The 24,674-nt window shown below is 31.3% G+C and overlaps 2 protein-coding genes and 1 pseudogene across 2 annotated transcripts; 2 read left to right on the top strand and 1 right to left on the bottom strand.

Annotated features, from left to right (window-relative positions):
- The first annotated feature begins 2,484 nt into the window (after positions 1-2,484).
- On the top strand, positions 2,485-3,188 carry LOC114180951 (stress-induced protein KIN2-like). Its single transcript, XM_028067244.1, has 3 exons — positions 2,485-2,583; positions 2,676-2,744; positions 2,923-3,188. The coding sequence occupies exons 1-3, from the start codon at positions 2,530-2,532 to the stop codon at positions 2,998-3,000; spliced, it is 201 nt and encodes a 66-aa protein (XP_027923045.1). The 5' UTR covers positions 2,485-2,529; the 3' UTR covers positions 3,001-3,188.
- A 10,009-nt stretch (positions 3,189-13,197) lies between these two features.
- Positions 13,198-17,559, bottom strand: LOC114182758 (annotated as a pseudogene).
- Positions 17,560-19,655: 2,096 nt separating this feature from the next.
- LOC114180450 (pentatricopeptide repeat-containing protein At3g53700, chloroplastic-like) lies at positions 19,656-21,176 on the top strand. Its single transcript, XM_028066766.1, has one exon. The coding sequence runs from the start codon at positions 19,656-19,658 to the stop codon at positions 21,174-21,176; it is 1,521 nt and encodes a 506-aa protein (XP_027922567.1).
- Positions 21,177-24,674: the final 3,498 nt, after the last annotated feature.

Below are 24,674 nucleotides of genomic sequence, written 5' to 3'. Positions count from 1 at the left end.
ATACATGTCGGCTTGAACCCAGGAGGGGTTACCTGCAGAAGAATCTCCGAAGCTCAAGTAAGTCAAAGCTCTCCAAGAGTCCAATCAGCAATTAATGAATGCGTACCTTTAAATGATGGGGTCCACGTGTATTTATAGACATTAATGACGTTTGACCATCTCATGGGCTGGGCCTTGACTTGGGCTCTGGCTTGGGCCCCGGCTTGGGCCATGAGTGGGCCTGGTCCTAAAACAGGTTCTAGAGGTGTATTGAAGTGGGTTAACCTTTTAGGCAAGTAGTCGGTTTTGGCCGGCTACCTGCCTAGATGACTAATGCTGGTTGTGTCCGGGTACTAGATGGTATGTGGTTTTAACGTGTGTACTGTTTACTTGACTGGGTTTGACTAGGTACAGTACAATTTCTATTATTGATCATATACTTTTTTTCTGTATAATATTGATATCCTCTATTTGAGAAAAAAATTTAACTATGGTGGATAGGTTGCTTGTTTATAACCATGTTTCTCCTATTTGCGAAACATTGTCAATTATTGTATTGCATTCTTTTGTTTTTTTAATCCAATTTTAAATTTAATAAAGTTATATCGATTTTATATTGTAGATTATAATGGTCTTTTGAACCATGAAATTAATAAGAAGTTTTGTATAGATGTTCATAACATGTACATATATAAATGTTCAGAAAATTTAAACTTTATATTAGACAAAACAATTGTAACATCCCATTAATAAATAAGCTTAATTAAATGAAACATCACACAATATAATATAGAGAGTAAAGCTTCAGAGTATATATGTCACTCCATACAGTTATCCAAAGTTTACTTAAAGGAAACTAAGACACACCACGATGTCAATACAAAATAGAAGAAAGGTTTTGCAATATTCAACATAAAAGCCTAAAAGGGCAACGCAGTACATGGGCTATAGCCCTAAAGAAAACTCAAAGTAGCGGGATCCAACTCGATAAGCTATGCAGTAGAATCTCCATTACCTTGTTGACCACGAGGAGTTCTCGCATCTGCTCAATTAATAAATGGGTTAAATATGTTTTTGGTCCCTTAACTTTCAATGAATTTTGGAATTAGTCCATTTTGAAACTTTGGACCAATTTAGTCCTTCATCTTTCGGAATACGTGAATTTAGTCCTTTTAATCAAATTTTGGTAGGTTTATTTGATGTTTCGTACGCATTTTAGGATTGTATTTGAGTTGTTTATACTGTTTGACACATTTTTGCTTTAGTGTTAAGTCAAATACTATTGTGAAACGCGCTTGAAATGTCAAATAAACTTAACAAAATTTGATTAAAAGGACTAAATCCATGTATTTCAAAAGATGAAAGATTAAATTGGTTCAAAGTTTCAAAATGGACTAATTCCAAAATTCACTGAAAGTTAAGGGACCAAAAACATATTTAACCCTTAATAAATTGATGATCTTCGCAAAAAGAGAAAACCACACACTAAGAACATACAACAAGCAGAAAGGGTAAGCTAAAGTAGAAAATGATTTATCATCTAATTACATACACTTTCATAGTCCAAGATACATATATCAACCCATCATGTTATGACTCGCAAACAATACACTAAGACTTAAGATACGACTTATCCAGATACATATAATTAGTCGGATTCACCGGATGCTTGCACTTGTGGCGGCCTCTACTACTCTACCGAGCTAATGGTCAAAGTGTTTCATCCCACCATGCACAAAGTTTGCCTTAAAGTGTTTCAGGCCTCTTGCTACTCTCACCACTTGAGTCAGTACACTCTACGTGAGACTAACTGACTCTTTACAGTGTCAGGATGTAATCCTTACCTTGAATCCTTACTAAATTATACAACGAGGCACCACCACGAACTCCCACTAACAGGGGTCATGGAATTATGTCCTGACCATGAGGCACCACAACGCATGTTATCTATCGATTATAATCTATGGGTAAATTAAATATTATATACAAATATTATCTATCATTTTAATCCGTTGATAAATTAAACATTACTTACATATATTATCTACTATGCGTATATATACATGAAAGAAAAAAAAAGGACCAGGACTACCTCAAACATATATGAGCTCTACCATTAATTATACCTATATTGGATAGGTCCACTAATGCCTATATATTACTTTTTCTTGCTTATAAAATTTTTCTATTTTAGCACATAAGATTAAAGTTCATCCAAACTAAGGTATCGGGAGATTCCAATGATAGAAGAATGAGTCTCTTCCATATATATATATATATATATATATATATATATATATATATATATATATATATAAAATAAATGGGAATCATTTTTTAAAATTGTCTTGACATGTATCTCGGACACACAAGTGAAGGAGGAAAATGCAAATCACAATTTCCGCAAGAAAATGTGAGAATAACAAACACTTGTTGAAAGATGCAATGCATTGAAAAACTATATAAACTACAACAAAGAATGAGAAAATATGCATTAGAAAAATTAACACTAACAACACTTCATTTTTCATTCACAATTTAAAACGCAAGATGGACTCCCAAAACGCGAGCTACAATGCTGGGCAAGCCAAAGGCCAAGCTCAGGTCTACCTTTAATCTCCTCTCTTTGTAGCGTGTTGATGTTCATGCATGTTAGATATTCAAAAAACATTGACAACTTTTTTATGGTATTTTAGGAAAAGGCTAGCAACATGATGGACAAGGCTAGCGATGCTGCTCATTCTGCTCAAGACTCCATGCAACAGGTTCCTCTATATATATACTTTATTTCTCAATTTTTATCCAAATCAAATCATGTGATAACATTCATGTTTAATCCCTTTTTACAATATTCATTAGTATGTGAATAAAAAGAGTTTTGCATGGTTGTTCTATAATAAATTAGGATGCATGACAAAAGAGAGTGTATTTTGTTGTGTATAGGCTGGGCAACAAATGCAGGAAAAGGCACAAGGAGCCGCTGATTCTATCAAGAGTGCTTTGAATTCAAAGAACCAATGAAGCTAAATGGATCATTAATTATGGTGAACTTCGCTTCCCTTCAATAAGCATTGTTCCTACTCAGTGAACTTGTTTTTGTACTCCTTAATATATTGATGTATGAGCTTTCATATGTGGATTTATTACTTTGTGTATTGTGATTATTGTATTTCATACTATTTATGGTTTTAAAATATATTTATTGATAATACTTTAGAATCGAGAAATTATATATATATATATATATATATATATATATATATATATATATGTATACCATGGATTAAATCAATTAAATTGTTCAATTTTCTGTGGGGAAATTGCCCATTCTCTAAATGGGGAAGCAAAAGCACTTTTGGTTAGACCATCATATTTGACTCAAATATCGAGGGTCAAACCAATACTATTTTCGACAACTTCCATGCTACAAAATTCGCTAGCTTCTTATTATTATTTTTTTGGTTAAAATACATATTTAATTTGTCCCTTCTCAAATTGAGACAAAATTTAATTTTTATATAAATATTATATCGATTTTTAGGTTAGACTATTTAATTGATTTTTAACCTAAAAATCACATAAAGTATTAAATAGTTTAATTGATTTTTAACCTAAACATCATATAAAGTATTAAATAGTTTATATGATTTTTATCCTCTTCAAATTTTAAATTAATGATATTAGTCCCCGCTTTTAAATTTTTCATAATAATTTTAAACGAACTCTAACCCTAAATTAGGAATATTTTAATAAAAATTGTATAACATTTAAATAAAAATTAAATTTGGTCTCAATTTTGAAAAAGATAAAATTGCTCAATTTAGAAAAAAAAGGTTGAATTGGACAAATATAACGAATATAAAAAAAAGGCACACTTACTACCATGTGACACGATGTTGGCATGTGGCACACATCTCTCACTATCCATTAATTATTTAAACAATGTTAGTAAAAATAACTAAATTGAACAAAATTGACAAAAAATAGATCTTATTGAAGACAAAAATACAATTAGGATTGAATTGACAAGACCAAATAAAAATAGGGACTAAATATATATTTTAACCTTATTTAAAAAAAACATTGGTACTGTCATGAGTTAAGCCCTTGCTAGCTATTTAATTTTGAAAATTAATAACACTCATAGAGTCCATCTGGTCATTGCAAGATATGTAATTAATTAATTCTTAATATATAAAGAAAATATTTATATGGCCAACACTTAAAGCAAAGTTCAAATCCTATGCTGAATAGTGGCAATCAACAATCATAGATAATTGAACACTCAACACCTTAACTACATAAGTAAATACAAATTATAAACACAAAATTGGAAGTCTTCACAAATTATGCCATTTTATAACTACTAAACATTAGAAAGACAAAAACTAACCTTTGGACGACAATAGCAACACAACTTTCACTTCACCAATAATCATGCTCAAAATCGAGACTATATATCATGTTCAAACTCGAGAGTATATAATTCAAATCACAAAATTCAGTTAAAATCAAATATACTTGCACTATAACACTCATCTTTAATTAAAGTTTAGGGTTTGTGCTCTCACTGTAACGTCCCATTTAATTATTAAGCAAAATTAAAAGAAACGTCACACAAAATAGTAATGTAGAGTAGTCCCGGGGTCCTTAACACAACCCCTACAAACTAGGCACACCACGATGCCAACGGAAACCGGATAAAAGTCTAACAAAATGAGAGTAAAATAGTAAAGCATAGAGCAATACATGGGCCATAGCCCTAAAGAAAACCCATGAAGAAAAATAAACATAAAGTCTAACCCAGATGGCTAAGCAGTGCAATCGTCATTTCCTTGCTGACCGCGGGAACCTCGCCCATTTGCTCCCATCAATTAAATTGATGATCATCGCAAGAAAGAAGAGCGACATACAAGACAACCATACAAGAAACCGGGTAAGCTAGAGCCAACAACATTTTCATCATACAGTCAAATATACTTTCACCATCCAATATCCATACAACAACCAAGCATGTTATGACTTTTCAATCAATACACTACGACTCGACTCGACTCATCCGGATACGTATAACCTGGTCAGATTCACCGGATGCTCGCACTTGTGGTGGATACCTCTGCTCACCCCCGAGCTATGTGTTACAAGTGTTACAATGAATCAATTTCCCTCACCACAAGGTTAGCCCTTAATGAATTTCAGGCCTCCTGCTACTCACACCACAGGAGTCAGTCCGCTCTAGATGAGACTAACTGACTCCTTAGAGTGTCAGGATGCAACCTTACCTTGAATCCTTACCTAGTTATACAGATGGGGCACCACCAGGGACACCCACTAACAGGGGCCATGGAATTACGTCCCGACCACTGAAGCGCGACCTTGAAAGTCTCACCTAGAGACTCCAAGGAATTACGCACTGACACCGACCAAACATAATCAAACAGCCAAATAACATTCATCATGCATGTATATGTTCGTCATCCCAACCTTTAAAACCAACGTCTTTCATGTTCCAGGCCCAACTCATTTCCACTCATCATAAACCATCCATGCATAAGGATTCCCAACTCATCTCGTTATCATGTCTCTTTAATACCAACCATATCATGCTAATTTCACGCCAAGGATTTATTCAAGTTTGTCATTCATAAATTCATACACCCTCTCACACATTCATATTATACCCTACATGCCATTATACAATAATTCCATCAATTTCATACCAAACACAAAAAGAGAAAAGGAGTAACCACTCAACCAGCGCATACCCTCGCCCAAACTCTTCGCTCAAGCCAAGGGGTCTCGCTCAGGCGAGAAGGACTCTAGCTAATGTTGGTACCACGCAGCGGAATGTTTTAAGCGGGGGGTGAATTGGTTTTAAGTAATAAAATTAATACTTTAAAATTTTTCCAAAATTTATCAATTAAATCAAATATTAATTTCTTTTAATCACAATAACATATAAAATAAGGAGATAGAGAAGAAGATTGAACACAAGTATTTATACAGGTTCGGATCAAAAGACCCTACGTCTAGTTGTTAATCTCTCAATAACGAGATTAACTAAATCACTAGCAAGTAACAGATTTACAATCAGATATTAAAAGAGTAAGGAAAGAAAACACCTCTCTTGAACACACAAGAGATGAACACCTTTCTCTGAATCACACAGAGAACCTTGACCTTAGCTTTCCTAGCAACAGCAGCAGCACTCAATCTCCTAGAACACCTCTCAGGAAAAGTTATCGCTCTACCCACACTAGGTTTTTCAAAGCTTCTATTGAGAACACTAAGAGAACTCTTGCAATCACAGCACTAGCACTCTAGCTTCTCAAAAAGGTAAGTGAGAAGTAACTCTGAGGTTCCTTAAATAGGGGTTCCAGAAATTAGGTCAAAAAGTTGAACAGTCGCGCCCAACTGACTAGGATAATCGATTATCAGAGGCGATAATCGATTATTCCAGTGCTTTCTTGAAAAAGTTGGTTTTGCTCAGGATAATCGATTATTCTAAGTGATAATCGATTATCACTTTGATTTTTCGAGAAATACCAGAATTTTCTTGTACAATATTGATTCTAACTAACAACACATGGTCTTCATATTGACTTCCAGATGGCTTTCAGGCTTCTTTTATCATCATCAAAATCTTGCTTCAGCATTTAGACTTGTATTGCTTTTGCCAACAATCTCCCCCTTTTTGATGATGATCAAAACAATATGTTTAAAGTATCTGCAATCAAAATATCTTACAAGTAGATTTGTTAGTAGCACTGGTTGGGTTAAACGTTTAAACTTTTTCTCCCCTTGTTTTGATCATATGAAAAATGTTTTAATAGAGAAGCTCCCCCTCAATGAGACAATGGTAAAGAATAGCAATAAAAAGAGACGTTTATTGAGAAATAATAAAACTGGAAACTGGCATTTGGTATAGACATCTTTTTATAAAAAGTACTTTAACTATGTCATCCTGATCATGTTCAACATATTTGGTTAAATGGTTACAGTTGAAGTAGTAGATAATTGTCATTCTAGTGCTGAGGAGATCCAAGATATTGGTGGTCATAGAGATTTGGATACTGGAGCAGTTACCAAACCCTGTAAGAAAATACATTTTCTAGTTTAATTCGTTTTGTCATTTTGGAATGTAATATTTAAACTTATGCATTGGTTTCCCTCTTGACAACTTTTATGATGTAGGTAGGTCAAAGAAAGATAAGAAAAAAAGAAAACAGGAGGATAGAAATTCCCAGGATAAGGGAGAAGGGTACAACAATCTGAAGGAAGTTTATACTATTTCCTCCGTAGATGATGACCGCTCAAAAGGAATGAAAAGTATGAATTGTTAATATTAAGTGCATTTCTTTTCGTTTGATTTAAAACTCCAAACATTAGACATTCATAACATGTTTGAACATTTAGAGATATCTTTCTTTCAATCTGTTGATCGAATGGATTGTGATGCACCTTTGTTTTCTGTCCATATTTGTCACCAATTTACTAACAATAGTTTCTGAATGGGTACTTCTGAAACTACAGAATGGATCATGGAATACCATCAAAGCAGACCAGGATTGGAAGTATTGCAGCATCAAATTGATGACTTTATAATTGCTCATCAAGAGAAACTGGAAGAGGTAATTGTTTTGACAAACATGCATGTAATGACAACAGAATGATTAGACACACTTGTCATATTAAGCACTGATTCATAAGCATGTTTTTGAATTCCATAAATGTTTAGGCTTTTATTTTTCATATCGTACGAATGATCCCACATTGTTTTGTCTTTATTTTTGTTTTACATGTAATGATTTATTTATGATTGCAAGAAAGAAAAGAAAAAGAAGCCCTTGCTGCTGAAGGGGGGTGGACAGTTGTTGTACACCATAAAGGTAGAAAGAAAACTACTGATTCTGAAACTGGAATTGCAGTGGGTTCGGTTGCTCAAGCAGCCATGGAGAACAAAATGACCAAAAAGAAACATAAAGAAGTTGGTCTTGATTTCTACCGATTTCAAAAGAGAGAAGCACAGAGAAATGGTAAAATATGTATTTGTTTTTGAAAGTGACCTAAAAGTTGTTCTGTTTATGTCAAACAAATTTCATTAATTAGGGAGTTTTCTATCAAAGTTCGGATAAAAAAAATTTAGAAGCTGATGTCATTTGCTTTTCTTTTGTTTCTAATGAATTCCTTAATGTGTAAGTAAAAAAACCGTAATGTTTTTCCATTTCTATTCCCATATTGGATATTCATGAAATGGATCTCATGTTGCTATTGGTTGGAACTGCTTAAGGAATTATATGATTTCATGTATATCATGCTTTATATCTCATTTTGTTTCTTAGCTCAAGTTGTTGGAAATCAAAACCTAGTAACTGTTTAAATTGATTTTGATTAGATTTTTGTTATTGTTGGTGATCAAGGTGAGATAAACCCTTCTTATTTTGTTTGCAGAGATCATGACACTGCAGAGCAAATTTGAGGAGGATAAAAAACGTCTACAGCAGATGAGAGCTGCCAGAAAATTTAGGCCTTATTAATCAATGTTTTTAGCACAGTTCAAGGTTCACTGTAGTTTTTATGGGGAATCTAGGTTAGTTATGAAGTCTTAAAGTTGAATTGTTCCACAAATCATTTAAAAAAAGATTTCATTTATCATTCCAATTTTGCCGAAGGTATTTGTACATTAATATAGGTAATCATTATTTTATTTCGAGTTACATGACTTTGCAGGGGTGGGAACTTCATTTTTTTTTTGGCAACATTGTTATAAGCTTAACAATCTGTGTATTTGTTAGTTGTCATTTATATGCAAAATTTTGTTAACTATATAAGTATATAGTCTAAATTTGTTAATCTCATCCTAAATTATTTGATAAACTTAATGAAGTAATTAGTTACACTAATCTATCCTATACAAAAATATTGTGTTGTAAATATAAAATTTTCACAAAAAATTATCTTGTGAAAATCATGATCTTAAATATTTTTAAATATACATCCTTATAATGATTGAGAAATGGACATTATTATATATGGTAGTGTAGAGGAATTTGATCCATAAATCTTATAAATTTATTTTGTTTCTCTTTAATTTCTAAGTGATGATGTTTTGATAAAAGAAATACACTATTTCAAAAACTACATAAGAGAGTCACATAATCTTTTACTTGTAAAGGATGCAACTCCTCTTTGGAGTGGACGTGAAAACAAAGAAAAAAGAATTTTTTAATTGTAATTATAAAATATATAATACTCGTAATTATCAATACTCATAATTACCTTATTTATCTACACACACAAAAAAATGATATATATATATATATATATATATATATATATATATATATATATATATATATATATATATATATATATATATATATATATATATATATATATATATATATATATATGTGTGAAAACACATAACATGTGTCTTCACCTTTTTATTATAGGTAATTTTTATTTGTAATTTATTATGGATAATTATTATTATTTTTGTAGGTAACTTTTTTATCAAAAGTTATTTTAATTTTAAAAAATGATTAAATTTCAAAATGGTCAAATAAAAAATAGGGTCAAATGTTTAAAAATCACTTAAAACAAATAATTAACGATAACATTAGAAAATGAAAAATAAATTGAACACCAAAATGAAGAATTAACTTATATATTAGTATAGAAATATAAATAATAGTAAAAAAGTATAGATAGCATAGATTATTCTAGATTATACAAGAATAATTTCTACCTAATCATAAATATAAAAAAATATTAATAACTTGTGAAATTCTTTTTTTATTATAATTAATTTTGTATATATTTAACCATTTTATTTCTATGTTATAGTGGAGCTAACGTTAACAAACTTGCCTAAAATTAAAAGTCAACAAGCATTTTCCAATCATATATATTAAAAATATATCGTTATTGTAATTTTTATCAACAATGTGGGTGTTGATTTAAGGTTAATTCATGTAAATAAGTCATTTTACCTTTTAATTTATATAAAATTTTAATTTATATAAAATGGTATATTTTAAAAATATTACGTGTTTTTTTATCTAATTAAATAGAAATAGAATTAAATAACAATTTTAAAGTTATATTCAAAATAATATACACACATTATACATGGTATATGTCGTAATTATTAAAAGTAAAATATGAATACATATGTATAAATACATAAATACAACCTAAAAATATAAATATTACTATATTAAAAAAGCATTACCAAAGTATTTTTTAAAATATACAGTTTATTCAAAAAAGTAACAAAGTCAATACCATGACTAAATTTGCTTATTCAATAGTTTAGTATAGAACACTGAAATTTATGGTAAAAAAACAATTTCAGTATGGTATTCTTTTTATACATACCAAAAAATTATTTAATCCTTAAATTATTATGAATACAAATGTTTGTATCATTCTAGATTTATATACTTCAAATAATGTAGACACTGTCTCACAAAGGAAAAAATATTATCTAAATAGCCTAAAAATCAATAGCTATGTAGTACCTTAAAATCAAAAACTTTGTAGTACCTTAAAATTAAAGACATTGTCACATTAAACTTCAATTGAGAGATTAAAGACGATGTTAAATACAAAAATTGAGGAAATAGACTTCATAAAAAAATATTATTGGAGGACTAAAACCCATGAACAAATGTTAAGAAACTAAAAGTAGTTTTATTAAAAATTTTAAGAATTAAAAACAAAATTTACGTAAAAAATTAATGTGGCTGTTATGTCATATTTATAATTCACGTGGTAAGTCAGATGATTTTGATAACATAATAATGGCAATATCTAAATACATTAATTTCAAGTTGAGGAATAAAGACTAATAAACATTTATTAATTAAAAAAATTTGAAAGATGAGAAATTTTAAAATAATTTCTAATTACACACCTATCATTTCCAAATAATCTTTTATAAAAGTGACTTTTTGGATTATCTATTGTAAAAGCGTTTCAGAATAAATTTTTTGAAATTTCTAAACATGATTTTTAAAATAGGATCTTCGAAATAAAGTGTTCAGAATTCTAGAACACATGAAAAATACTTCAAAAGAGTTTTTCAGAATAAACTTTTCGTAAGACATTTTTAGGAACACGTACAATACTTTTTAAAATACAATTTTTGAAAAAAGATTTAGAACATTTTTGAAACACATTAAATGTGTATGAAACAAGTTTTTTTTTTTTCCTTTGCGATAGAGAACAATGATGACATAGAAGAATAAATATATTTTAATATTTTTCCAATAATAGCTAGTGCATTTAATAATAATGGAAGTGTAGAAAGAAAACTGCTAATAAATTGCATAGCCCTTTTACGACCACGATGACGTGGCAATGGAAGGTTTGTCTTCTCATCCCATATTGCATGTTTTTAATATGAAGATGATTGAAATAGAAAAATAAATAAATAAATAAATAATGGATTGAGATAGAGAAGTTTTTTAAATTTTTCTTTTTTTTTTGACAAAAATTATAACTTTCAAGTATTAACTTGATTAAACATTAACATAATTTTTATAAAAATATAACCAATATTTAAATAAGTCAATATGTATTAATTAGAAGTTTTTCTAAACTAATTTAAAAAAAAACACTATATAATTTATCTATAATATAAGTATAAAAGTAAATATTGAATCCTTTATATTAAACTCATCATTCAATAGTGAATTAGTTTAGGTTAAATCAGTTTTGACACAATCAAAATAAAACTCAGCCTGGTTTAAATGGATTGAACTGGGTCTGGGTCAGATTAAATCATCGATAATGTAACCCCATGAATACCCCTCCACTTATTAAACAAAAAAGAAGAAAAAAATGTTTTCAAGAAAAACAATTCGTTGATTAGATATACTACATTTTTTTAGTATTCAAGAAATTTGAAACACAAATCTTAATAGCTACATGAATACTTGAATTCCACAAACATTACATCTTACAATAATTCTAAATCTTACATTATCCTCTTAAATACATTTTTAACTTTAAGGGATTAAATACATTTTTTGTTCATTTAATTTTTTTCCTATGCAACAAAGTAATAGGAAGAGCAGTGAGAGAAGTAGGAAAATGTTACATAACATCATTACTCACTCCCTAGAACTATTGCCTTGTTCTTCCCACCAAACTACTTTAGTTCCCACATATCTTTAACCCTAAAGATAGAGGTTTGGACCACCTCACCTAAAAATAAGTAATAGGAAAAGTGAGTAGCATGCTAAAACTTCAATTGTTTGATTGGTGACAACACCTTCCATGAAGTGTTGGAATTATCCCAACACTTTAATTTCTCCTATCTTTTCTGGAAACACTTTGTAAGATCACAATCCCTTTGTTCATATTACAATCCTTTCCAGACTGTCCAACAATATCTTTCTTGGTGAAACATGTGTTCATTTTCTAATGCAATCATTCCACTCAATATAAAGATCTTCCTCCAATGGGGACCACAACAAAATGGGAACGTGGAAACCACATGGTTGTCGAATGCTAGATTCTCTGACTTTACCAAAGTCAATGGTTCAAGCTCAATTTAACACTTTTCCCACAAATATCCAACTTCAGTGACAATCTTATTTGAAGCACCATTAGAAACTAACAAAAAAAAAAAACCAAACTTTTAATTTGCCATATTATGATAAACTAACCCAAATCTGTCTGATCCAATTCCTGTTTAATCCCCACCCCAGGCTACCACAACTCATAATTTTGCACGAAACAGGTAATAATTACATAATATTAAACTGAGCCGAGACATCATTCTTCTTCATTGGTTCTAAATTCATGACTTGGTTACAAGGTTGGAGAAGAGGTTGGTTTAATGCCATTAGATGATAAAGACCCCACATCTGGCTAGGGAAAATGCAAGGTCCACATAACAAATTAAGAATCAGGTCCATGTTTGGTATAGCCTCTTTTTTAAAGCGTAAAAAAAATCTATCTCAAGAGAGTTTGTTAAAATAAGTTATTGTTTCATCAAAATAAGTTAAGGCAGACAAGCAACAATAGTTCCATTTCTAGGATTGAGTGTAGTACTGATAGTATATAAACTTGGGAAAAAAATGTACACACTTGCAGTAACAGACTAGATAACTGACTTAACCTAAATGCTCCAAGAAAGATTCTCCCAGAAAACACTGACATTTTCCACCTAGTTGACAATGCAACGACAAGCTTTTACTCATAGCAAGTCAAGGCATCTTACTTTCTCTTGTCATTTAAGGTTACAAGCGTTTTGAGCACTCCAGGGCTTATCTTGTCTGCAAGAACACCTGACTCGGATAGAAGGTAAGCTTTTTCCTTCATAATGCTCTGTAGTTTCTTTGACTCAAAGTCAAGCTTCGCTTGATCTGTAAATAATTACATGGTCAGTAAAAAAGTATAGCAAGCAATTTTTATTGAAAATAAGTTTTCGATAAAAGGACTTCACTTATAGCTATAGTTCAAAGTTTGGACAATTATAATAGTAACGATCAATAAAAGAACATGAATGGAGATAGTCAGTCTCAACACAACCTATAAACTATAATGTTGGTGTCATGTCATTTGCTTATATAAGTAAAGATTATGTATTACACAATTAAACATAAATTAATATAAAAAATAATCATAAAGTCCCGTGTCAACAATTCAGATATAGTTCTACACAAAGAATAGTTCTTTTAAGTGGCATTAGCATTTTGAAACCGCAACAGCGCATTAGACAAAAGCCACATTTACGTAAAATTACATTCTTTTCATTGTTGCAGCAATTGCAATTACAATGACTGAAGATAACCAAAGTGGGTGAACATCTAGGGAAATTTTCTGACTTTCTTTTAGTATTTTTCAAATGGTTAGAGAATAGGGTGGCCAAAAACATGTTTCCAATATAGTATGAGCTGCATGAAACTTGTATTCTGGCAAACAGATCTGTTCCTGGAAACATCATCCATGTCGGCTCAGAAGTGTTATGGTTGCCACAGGTGTTGCAAACCTCCTGAACCAAAGGTCTTTAGCTCTCAGGAACTCCCCTCATCATTGACTCGAAAGGAGATGGAACACTGCTCGTTGTTGTCCGAGCCCTTTTCCTTAATGCAGTAAGTGCTTCTCTATTCCCATTTCTCAATCTATCATTCTCAACCAGCTGTATTTTTCCAAAAGGGAGAATTGTATAACACATTTGATAGAAAAGCAATTAAAAAGAAGCTTTTATAGGCATAGTAAACAAAAAATAATAATAATGTTGATTGGCATTGTGGTATTAAAGTGATTTTTGTACATAGTAATAAGGAAATAACATTGGGATCAAGTAATTAGTTACTTTGTGAATCCAAACTGACTGACAAAACTCATTTGGCACTTTAGTTGGCTTTTCGTAGCTTTTGGTGTGCAAATTGAGTTCTGTTTTAACTTATTGCAGAGGGTAATATAGTGGATAGTAGAATGGACAGTATACCAATGATACTAGGGAAAAAAGAAATGTAACACCAAAGACATCTAATCAAAGAACAATTACAACAACCAACACTAAGGTTTCATAATTTAGGAGAGTTAGTTGCCCAACAACTTTGGTAGATGGGTCAAGGTTAAATATAGTTTTTGTCACTTAGGGGGTGTGCTTAGCTAAAAGCTTCTTTCGGAAAAAAAGAAGCTATTATACCATATTTTTTCAAAAGCTACGTTTGTAACTTATAGATCAAACATTGTTGTGTTCTACAATAATATAGACAAATGATTGACCTTTAAATCTTCCTGTATAGTTTTGCCTATAGTTCTTCTGATTCCAGTACTTCTATGCTTAGTTTTTATGTCTCCATCATGGTTAACAGTTATAACCCTTTTAATCAATATTAATAGTTTTACACATCACACTTATTGATGAAACTTATACACCCTTTTAAAAGTAGATCATGATTAACAAATGTTTTAATCATGTGCAACTTAAAAGAAATAAACCATTCTAAAATTATATATGGTTAAGTTGCACATGATTAAACACATCAGGGTGACATGCTAGTCACGTGTCAATCACCTGACGGAGTTTGTCAAATTTTAACAGAAAAATTAACATAAGAAGTTTCTGCATTTTGAGAACCTTGAGAATCTAAACATGCCTTTTGAAGTCAAGAGACAAAGTTGTACAAGACACAGATCTCAAGATGCTAATCTGTAGTTTTCCATGATTAATATGCTACAAAACTATTTCATCTTGAGGAGATATGATTGAAATTCGAGGAACTATGTACCAGACTCTTATTATACTTATTCATTTATGAAACGAGCAGGATGTTTTCACCATAAATTTGTGTAAAAACCTTGGAAGAAGGCAACATTAAGGAAAGTAAAAGAAGAATACATTAGATGTGAGTAAAGTGTCTCAAATTCATCCATATCATGTTCCCAAGACAATATTTGAATACAACAATAGATTCTGACATACATACTTCATACAAACCAAGGAAAAAGTTAGAAGCTAGAGTTTACTCCTTTTTAATGAATTTTATTACTTACTTAGTTTATAAGTCTTTGAAAAAACATAATCAACTTCAATTCATAAATTTGAATTACCTGTTGTCGGGCTAAAAGATGGTGCTCAGCTTCCACTTCCAATTCTGTTAATTTTTTTTGGAACTGTTTCATGCTCTCATCCATATTTGAAGAAAAGAAACTCCTGAAAGAATTAAGAAAACATTATCTAGAGAAACTTGAGTAAAATATCATCAAAACAACAATCATTCAGTTGAATCAAAATGGAAAAATAATGCTATCTGTTAAGGCAAAGAAAGGCAACACCGTAACTCACAGAAAGGAAAAAAAGCTTACCTTTTAGACACAAATAGCATAATCAAATTTCTTCAACATATTCAACTCAGAAGCAAAACACATAAATCAATGACAAGGCTGAAACTAAACACTTTACGACATTGCATAAACGCATTAGAAATTCTTACCGGGTGTAGAGGCGATTGGAGCTCGAGCTAGGGTTTTTAAAATAAGGGATTTTCGAACCTAAGGATGCAACCCACAAAGGACAAATCAAATTGAATGCAATTGGGAGAACAACAACTTTCTTTAATATAAACACATTCTTCGGAACTGAAATAGGGTTCGATGCACGAACCTCTACAGATTTAGTATACCATTGCATCCTAATATAAGTTTAATGGCACAAGATTTAGTAACAGATTTGATTCATTGCTGTAAAGAGTATCAAATTTTACTCACATTTAGTGTTAGTAACAAATGCAGTATATTAAAAAAATGTCATGTGTCTAGCTATGACACTCCCAAGTTAATACATTGTCAGCACCTATACCAGAAAATCTTACAACTGAATTCAAAACGGATGATTTCAATTAAAAAACAAAACATTGCACTTGATGTAACCAAAAAAATAACATTGCATTGTGACACAAACCTTTCATGGCAGGGGCTTTTGTAACAGCTTTTGACTCCTCATTAGCTTCTTGGAAGATGTACTTTTAGTTTATAAATGAGATCTTGCTGCTGGAAAGTAACAAACAATAAAGATAGTGGATACCTTTAGCTTTTGAAGTAGCATCGCCAGCTTATCGATCTGTTTATCAACCTCATGGATATAATACCAAAACAAAGAATATCAGTACATGTAGGATATTAAACTGCACACTATTGAACAAACTACATGAAGAAAAAGTTGATTATTATCCCCTTGGACAACAATATCTTTCAACTTCCAGCCTATTCTAAAATAATATCTGCACAACAAAAAACCCTAGAAAGTAATAAATTTACAGAACCTGGAAGGACCAACTAAACAGAGACAAAGCATGAAGATGCAAAGGAGGACGAAGCTCTGCAAGAAGAAAACGAAAACTGATTTAACAAATTAACACAAAAGTAGAACAAATTGCTAGAATCTCAAAACCATATCGCAACGTATGAAGTGAATGCAGATCTAGGAATTGTGCCATGCAACAGCGCTATAGTCGCTGCTTAAATCAAAGCCCACAAATAACGTGTGCTCATTTATCCCAGTATCTCAACACACTCAAAATTAAAGGTAGCATTCACATTTTCTTTCTCCATAACATCCAAAAACAACTCAATCGAGTTAGACAGTTAAAACCACTGAATGGGGTGGATTGACAAATAGAACACCTAAACGCATATTTGCACGCATCGTCAACAGACCCAACAAAAAAAATTAAGCAAAAAATAAAACAAAACTCCGATTCTCTGTTTCTTGATGAGAATAAAAGAACAAATACCATGAAATGTACATAAGCCTCAACACAACAGTTTACTTGAACACAATAGTCGCTCACTCATTTAACATCACAATGACAAGCATGGCGAAGAGAACCCTAAAGACAACGAGGATTAAGAGCACAAGAATAGGTCTTGATTAAAACAATGATATTAATTCAAATAACAAGAATAGGGATTGAGCATAAACAATAGACAACGGTGAGTAAAACCAAAACAAAGAGACTCTAATCGTTTATAGAGAAGCATTACATTCAATTCAAATAGTGAATAGATAGACAAAGAGAATCTTGAGAAAAGGGGGAATTGCACGAGCTCGTGCCACTGCCACGACGGCGAAAGAGTAAAACTGTGTTTTGAAGTGAATGGAGAGAAAATCGAATGAGAAATGAGTGTTCACACCAATTTTTTTTTACTACATTTTAAATTTTTGGTAAAAATCGGAGTCTCTCTTCTGTCTTTCTAATTAAAATTTTGTTAAATTTTTTATTAAAATTTATTAAATTTATTTAACGTATTAAACATATTTTTTAATTAATAATTTAATACAGAAGAAAAAATATGTTGAACCGTATAAATATATTATAAACTATGTTTGAATCATTAAATAAATTTAACAGATTTTAATTAAAAATTTAAATACACATATTTTTAAAATTTGAGATTAAAATTTAAAAACAAAATAAAAAACCAAAAACCTATTTAACAAATTTGGGGTTCAATCTATATAACTTCTAAACTGCCTCCCAATTTGTATTTCTAAAACCTTTATATTTGTTTATAGAGTTCATCTTATGTCAATATAATGATAGAAATGTTGAGAATTCTAATAGATGCATAGACAAACTTGTCTAATGAATATTCATAGACTTGTCTAATTAATTTATGGAGTGACCCATCCAATATTTTTTTTAAATACATCTAACTAGCACATGGATAAACTTGTCTAATATGTAATGATAGGTTCATTTAATTAGTATATGGACAAACTCGTCTAATGTGCATTAATAGACTCATCTAATTTATGTATGGATAGACTTGTTTAATATGTATTGTTAAACTCATATAAATTAGTGTATGAACAAACCTGTATAATAAAAATGTGTCATATGTAATCAAAGCAACATGAATTTCATAATTAGAGAAAAAAAAATAAAGTTTAACATAAGTGTTTGCAAATACAAAGCAAAATAAAGCTCCATTTAAACATAATTGTTTATCTTCAACCACAAAAGATTTGTCTAATATGACTCATATAAATTTGTGTATTAATAGACTTGTCTAATACGTATTGTTAAATTCATATAATTAGTGTAAGAACAAACTCGTATAATAAAATGTATCATATGTAATCAAAGCAACATGAATTTCATAAATAGAGAAAAATAAAATTTAACATAAGTGTATGCAAATACAAAGCAAAATAAAGCTCCATTTTAAACATACTTGTTTATCTTCAACCACAAAAAACAATAAAAATATCAATTTTAATTTTAATAAAAATATTTGTATACCATTTATATAAAATCATATTTTATTTTAATTTAGAGATCTACGAAATTGCTTATTTTTTTTTAAAATTATAACAAAATGAAAATACAAGAATCAAATTGATATTAAAATAAAGCACTTAGATGTGATACATAATATTATCACGACCATATCACACTGTTACTACTATTACTATGTCATGTGGTACAACACATGTAATAATTTTTAATTTTTTTAAATAAAAAAGAAAAAAATTAATAAAATAATAAGACGACTCGTGACATCCTCTAACATATTAGTAAAAAAATTAAAAATTGAAACAAAATAAAAATATAAGAATCAAATCACATCATTTAATCATTCTTACATAACAAATTTTTAATTTTTATTAATATAAAAATCAAAAATCACGATATATAACACCTCTTTACAACAAAATATATTGATACTATAATATTAACAAAAAAGAAAAAACTGATTGCGTTAAATTTTTTAAACAAAATTTAAACTAAGACACAAAAAAGAAAAAGACTAAATCTATATTTTCCAACAAAAATGTGAATGAATAGATAATTTAACTTAGATAATGGCACGACAGAATCCTGCACATGCATCTACGATCAAAATGTCCGGTGTGAGTTCTTTATACACAAGTCAACTACAAACAAACAAATCACTATCTTTTTTGTCGTTTTTTTTTTCTGAGGTTCAACTGAGCTGCTAAATTCTATCCTCTAAATCCTAAACCCTTCGATACAAGAGTTTGACTGAGTTTACCAACTCATAACCGATTCTAGGACGATTTAACCAGGTTGGAGTGTGTAAATGCAAATGACCCATTTGCAGTTTTTCCAACCTGAAATTTGATCCACCCAAGAAAGAAAGAAAAGCAGAAACTCATAACACTTTTCTTTCAAACTGTAATGCTTTGCAGGCCTCGAAATGCCGCTGTTTTCGCTGTTCATGTTTTCAAAGCTTCTTCAAGATTTCTCCATTCCTCTTCTCCCCAAACTCACCCCAATTTCCCAATCCCACGCAGCAATTCACCCCCTTCTCATGTCATTAACCCTTCCTCTCTTCTCTCTGATCTTGTCTCTTGCTCCCACAGCGACATGGCTGGCGTTTTGGCTCGTCACAAACGAGAATTAACCTCCAACCTCGTTCTTGGCATTTTGAGGGGCTACAAGCAACTGGGTAGGGCCAAAACCTTGAAATTTTTCTCCTTGGCCGGGTCCCACATGGGGTTTGACTTTGATGATTCCGTGGTTGAGTACATGGCCGATTTCTTGGGGAGAAGAAAGCTCTTTGACGACATCAAATGCTTGCTGACCACAGTGGCGTTTCACAAGGGTGGAGTGTCGCATAAGGCATTGGCCATTTGCATCAAGTTTTTGGGGAGACAAGGAAGAATCAAGGAAGCACTGTCATTGTTTGAGGATATGGAGACTGTGTTCAAGTGTAAGCCTGATAACCTTGTGTGCAACAACATGCTTTATGTTCTCTGCAAGAGGGAATCATCTCTGGAGATGATTCAGCTTGCACATTCAATCTTTCACAAGATTGAAACCCCTGATACTTACTCCTGCAGTAACATGATTGTTGGGTTTTGTAAGTTTGGTAGAGTAGAGTCAGCCCTTGAGATTTTCAATCAAATGGAGAAGATTGGAGTGCTCCCTACTCGATCTGCTGTTAATATGCTTATTGGGGAGCTGTGTTTGACGAGTGCAAAAGAAGGATCTGTTGAGAAGGTGAGAGTGAGGAACACTCGGAGACCATATACTATATTAGTTCCTAACATGGGAGGAAACAGTGATGCAATGCAGCCTGCAGTTCAAGTGTTTTGGGCAGTTTCTAAGGCTGCATTGTGTGAATGTCACAAAGTGAAGGAAGCTAGTGATTTGTTTGGGAGGATGTTGAGCCTTGGCTTAAAGCTAAAGTTGGTTGTTTATAACTCTGTTATACTTATGCTGTGTAAATTGGGAAAGCTAAAGGATGCTACCAGGGTTTTTGAAATCATGAACAAGAACAGGTGTCTTCTTGATGATTTAACCTACGCTGCTCTGATCCATGGTCATGGTGAGGGTAAGAACTGGAAAGTTGTTTATGATTTACTGATTGAAATGTTGGGTTTGGGATTGCTTCCAAATTTTGACACTTACAACTTAGTGGAGAGTCTTTTGAGAGAACATGGTAGGTTGGATCTGTGTGTTAAATTGGATAGAAAATTGGAGAACCAGAAGTTGCAGAAGTTGTGCAGAGGAGGTGAACTAGATGCTGCTTATGAGAAAGTGAAATCAATGCTGGAAAAGGGTATTCCTTTGTCAGCTTATGCCAGAGACATTTTTGAACAGGTGTTTCAGAAGTGTGGCAAGCTAAAAATAGCACGTCAGTTACTGGAGAATACTGAAAGAGTTCAGAAGGCTGAGGAGATTGACAAAACATAAATATTTAGAGCAACAAAATTCAAATCTGTTGCTGTTGGAAGTTGGAAGAATTTAGGTTTCATAATGATACTTATATTTTACCATAACTTTTTCCCTCAATCTTTTATTAAATATAGGAGGAATTGACCCTCAATTGTTACCAACATACATTGAACAATGGACTGCTACTGTAATCCGTGACTATGGTATTCATTACGAAAAAGAAGTCCAATCTTCACAAGAAATGATCGCCAAAGGTGAAACCTATTTAGGTGATATAGCAAGAGCATGTTGGGAATCCTTTAAACAAAAATACCCATCAGAATTAAATACATTAGCAATAGAACCTGGTCCCAATATTTATAATTTCTGTTCACTAATACAGAGATTACTCACCTCCCAATCCGTAAATGATGGGAATACACTCAGACAAAGAATTTATCTAGGACACCTAGAAAGGTTGTCTATAACATATTTTGGAAAAATTAAAGAATTTCTACAAGATTATCTCATGTATGCCTCCATAGCCGGATGCTTTCATGATATAAGCGTTGGAGAAAAAATGTTTCTCAAACTTCCAGGAAAATTAGGTCAGAAAATTAGAGAATCCTGGAAAAACGACGAAGTAACTCCCATGTTAAATAACCTCTCAATAAGAATACAACACATTATGAAAATAATGGAAGACACTTGCACACATATTGCAATACAAAAACAGCTAAAAAATTCTGATTCCGGAATTTGTAAACAGATATACACTCCACAGCAATACCATCAAAACAGACCAAACAGAAAACCTATTCCCAGAAGAAGACCTAAATATAACCAATCTTACAGTCAAAGGTCTCAAACTTCTGTACAAAAACCTTCAAATTCTAGAAAAACTTATACAATAAGATCCTCAAATTCTAGAAAACCTACTCTAAACCCTGACAGGCACGTCAGAAAATTTAGAGAAAATAAAAATTACAAACAAGCATTAAAATGTTATGCTTGTAACCAAACTGGACATTTCTCAAGAGATTGTCCAAACATAGCAAATCTCTATACAAAAGAAGCAGAACTTGTAAAATCCTGTCACATGAATCTTCTTCCGATCGACGAAGATGTATCTACTGACTCTGAAATATTATCAGTAGTTAGTATAACAGAATTCAATGATGAAATCAATTTAGAAAAACAACCCAAAAATTATGATTTAATAAATGATTTCACAAATAATGAATTTATCGAAATTTATCCTAAAGAAAATAATTTCGAATTAAATGACAAATACAACGAATTAGGAGAAATATTAGATGATTCTGGATATTATCTAATGAACATAACTGAAACAAATATATGTTCCCATACATTACAATACTTTTCAGGACCAACTTCTATTCCCTGCCAGTATTGTGAGAGATATTTTCATAAATCACAAAGGGCTCATTGTCCTTTATGCTACAAAAATTTTTGTATAAAATGTATTACAACACATTTAAAAATACAAGAAATACCAATCTTTTTAGAACAAAAAGAAAACATTAAAGATAAAAATATAATTGATACTAGGACCTCGATTTTAGAAACCAGAGTCAATAATCTGGAAGAAAAAATCCTTCAGCTAGAACAAATAATCCAAGATTTTGGAACAAACACCAATTCACAAAACATACCAAATAACATGATGGGAACCACAGAATGTATCCCATTAGTCTGCAACGAGAAACAACTAATATCTGTTAAGGTATTAGTAAAATTAAACTTTCCCAAACAAAACAAAAACTCTGCTAAAGAAGAAATCATACAGGCCCTCATAGACACAGGATGTTCAGAAACAGTTGTCTGCAAAACAAAAGTACCCCCATACATGATTACTAAGAGTAAACATGTACAAAAGACCAGGACTATGTCCGGAATAATAATGATAAATGATGAAGAAATAAACAATATTTCTCTTCAATTTAGTACTAATTGTGACCTTTTTGGCCAAAAGATACACCTTAAAACAATACGAGTAGAAAACTTAGTCCCTTCAAAACAAAGTATGATCATCGGTCTAGATTTTATTTTAGGCCAGAATAGAGTTATTACCATAAATAAAGATTACGTCACTATTAGTGACAAAACACAAATGTCACCCATAATTAGTGGAGACAGCCATACAAGACAAGTCCCTGAGGAATGCTCATGTACAAACCCTAAATCCTCAGAAAAATGTGATTGTATGAAAGAAAATCTAGAAGATATAGATTATTATTCAGATGACACAATGGATTCTTTTTCATCCATAAAAATATCTAAAACAATCACTTTCGATAGTATCCAACAGATTTTGGACAGGTTAAACAAAACTAGCATAATAGGAGAAGATCCCACCAAATTTTGGGATCGTGACCCCATTACTTGCAAATTAAACATAATTAACCCAGATTTAGTTATAAAAACTAAAGATATACAGTTTAATAACTGGGAACAAGAAGAATGTAGAATGCATATCTACCACCTTCTAAAGTTGAAAGTAATAACTCCAAGTGAAAGTCCTCACAGGAGTCCTGCTTTCATAGTTAATAAATCTTCTGAACAAAAAAGAGGTAAATCTAGAATGGTTTACAATTATAAACGATTAAACGACAATACAGTTGAAGATGGATACACAATTCCATCTAAAGAAATTCTTATAAATCGAATTCAGAACGCAAAATGGTTTTCAAAATTCGATCTCAAAAGTGGATTCCATCAAGTAAAAATGGATCCAGAATCCATAAAATGGACAGCATTCTCCTGTTCTGAAGGATTATACGAATGGCACGTTATGCCTTTTGGTCTTAAAAATGCTCCAGCAATTTTCCAAAGAAAAATGGACAACATTTTTAATGACTGCAAATCCTTCACATGCGTCTACATAGACGATATACTTATATTTTCCAAAACAAAAGAAGAACATTATCTCCATTTAAAACAAGTACTATACAAACTGGAAAAACATGGTTTAATTATATCAAAAGGAAAAATGGAAATTTGTAAAAATTTCATTGAATTCCTTGGAACAGAAATAGGTAATGGAACTATTAAACTCCAACCCCATATTTCTAAGAAAATACAAGATTTTCCTGACAAAATGGAAGACATAAAAACATTAAGATCCTTTTTGGGACTCTTGAATTATGCTCGAAATTTTATCCCAGATTTAGGAAAATACACTGCTCCTTTATACAATAAAACCTCTCTAAAAGGAGAAAGAAAATTCAATTCTGAAGACATAAAATTAGTCCAAAATATAAAACAAAAGGTAAATAAGCTACCTATTTTACAATTACCATTAGATTCAGATTACTTAGTAGTCGAATGTGATGGATGTGAATCAGGATGGGGAGCCATCCTAAAAAGGAAGAAAAATAAATATCTGTCTAAAAAAGATGAACAAATATGCAGGTATGCTTCTGGAAAATATACTGTAAAGCCACAAGTTTACCAAACTAGCACCGATTATGAGGTCAATGCAATCATACATGCCTTAGAAGCGTTTAAATTATT

Source organism: Vigna unguiculata, chromosome 4 (genome assembly GCF_004118075.2).
Source record: "Vigna unguiculata cultivar IT97K-499-35 chromosome 4, ASM411807v1, whole genome shotgun sequence".
Taxonomy (NCBI): domain Eukaryota; kingdom Viridiplantae; phylum Streptophyta; class Magnoliopsida; order Fabales; family Fabaceae; genus Vigna; species Vigna unguiculata.
This window is presented reverse-complemented; position numbering and strand designations above follow the sequence as displayed.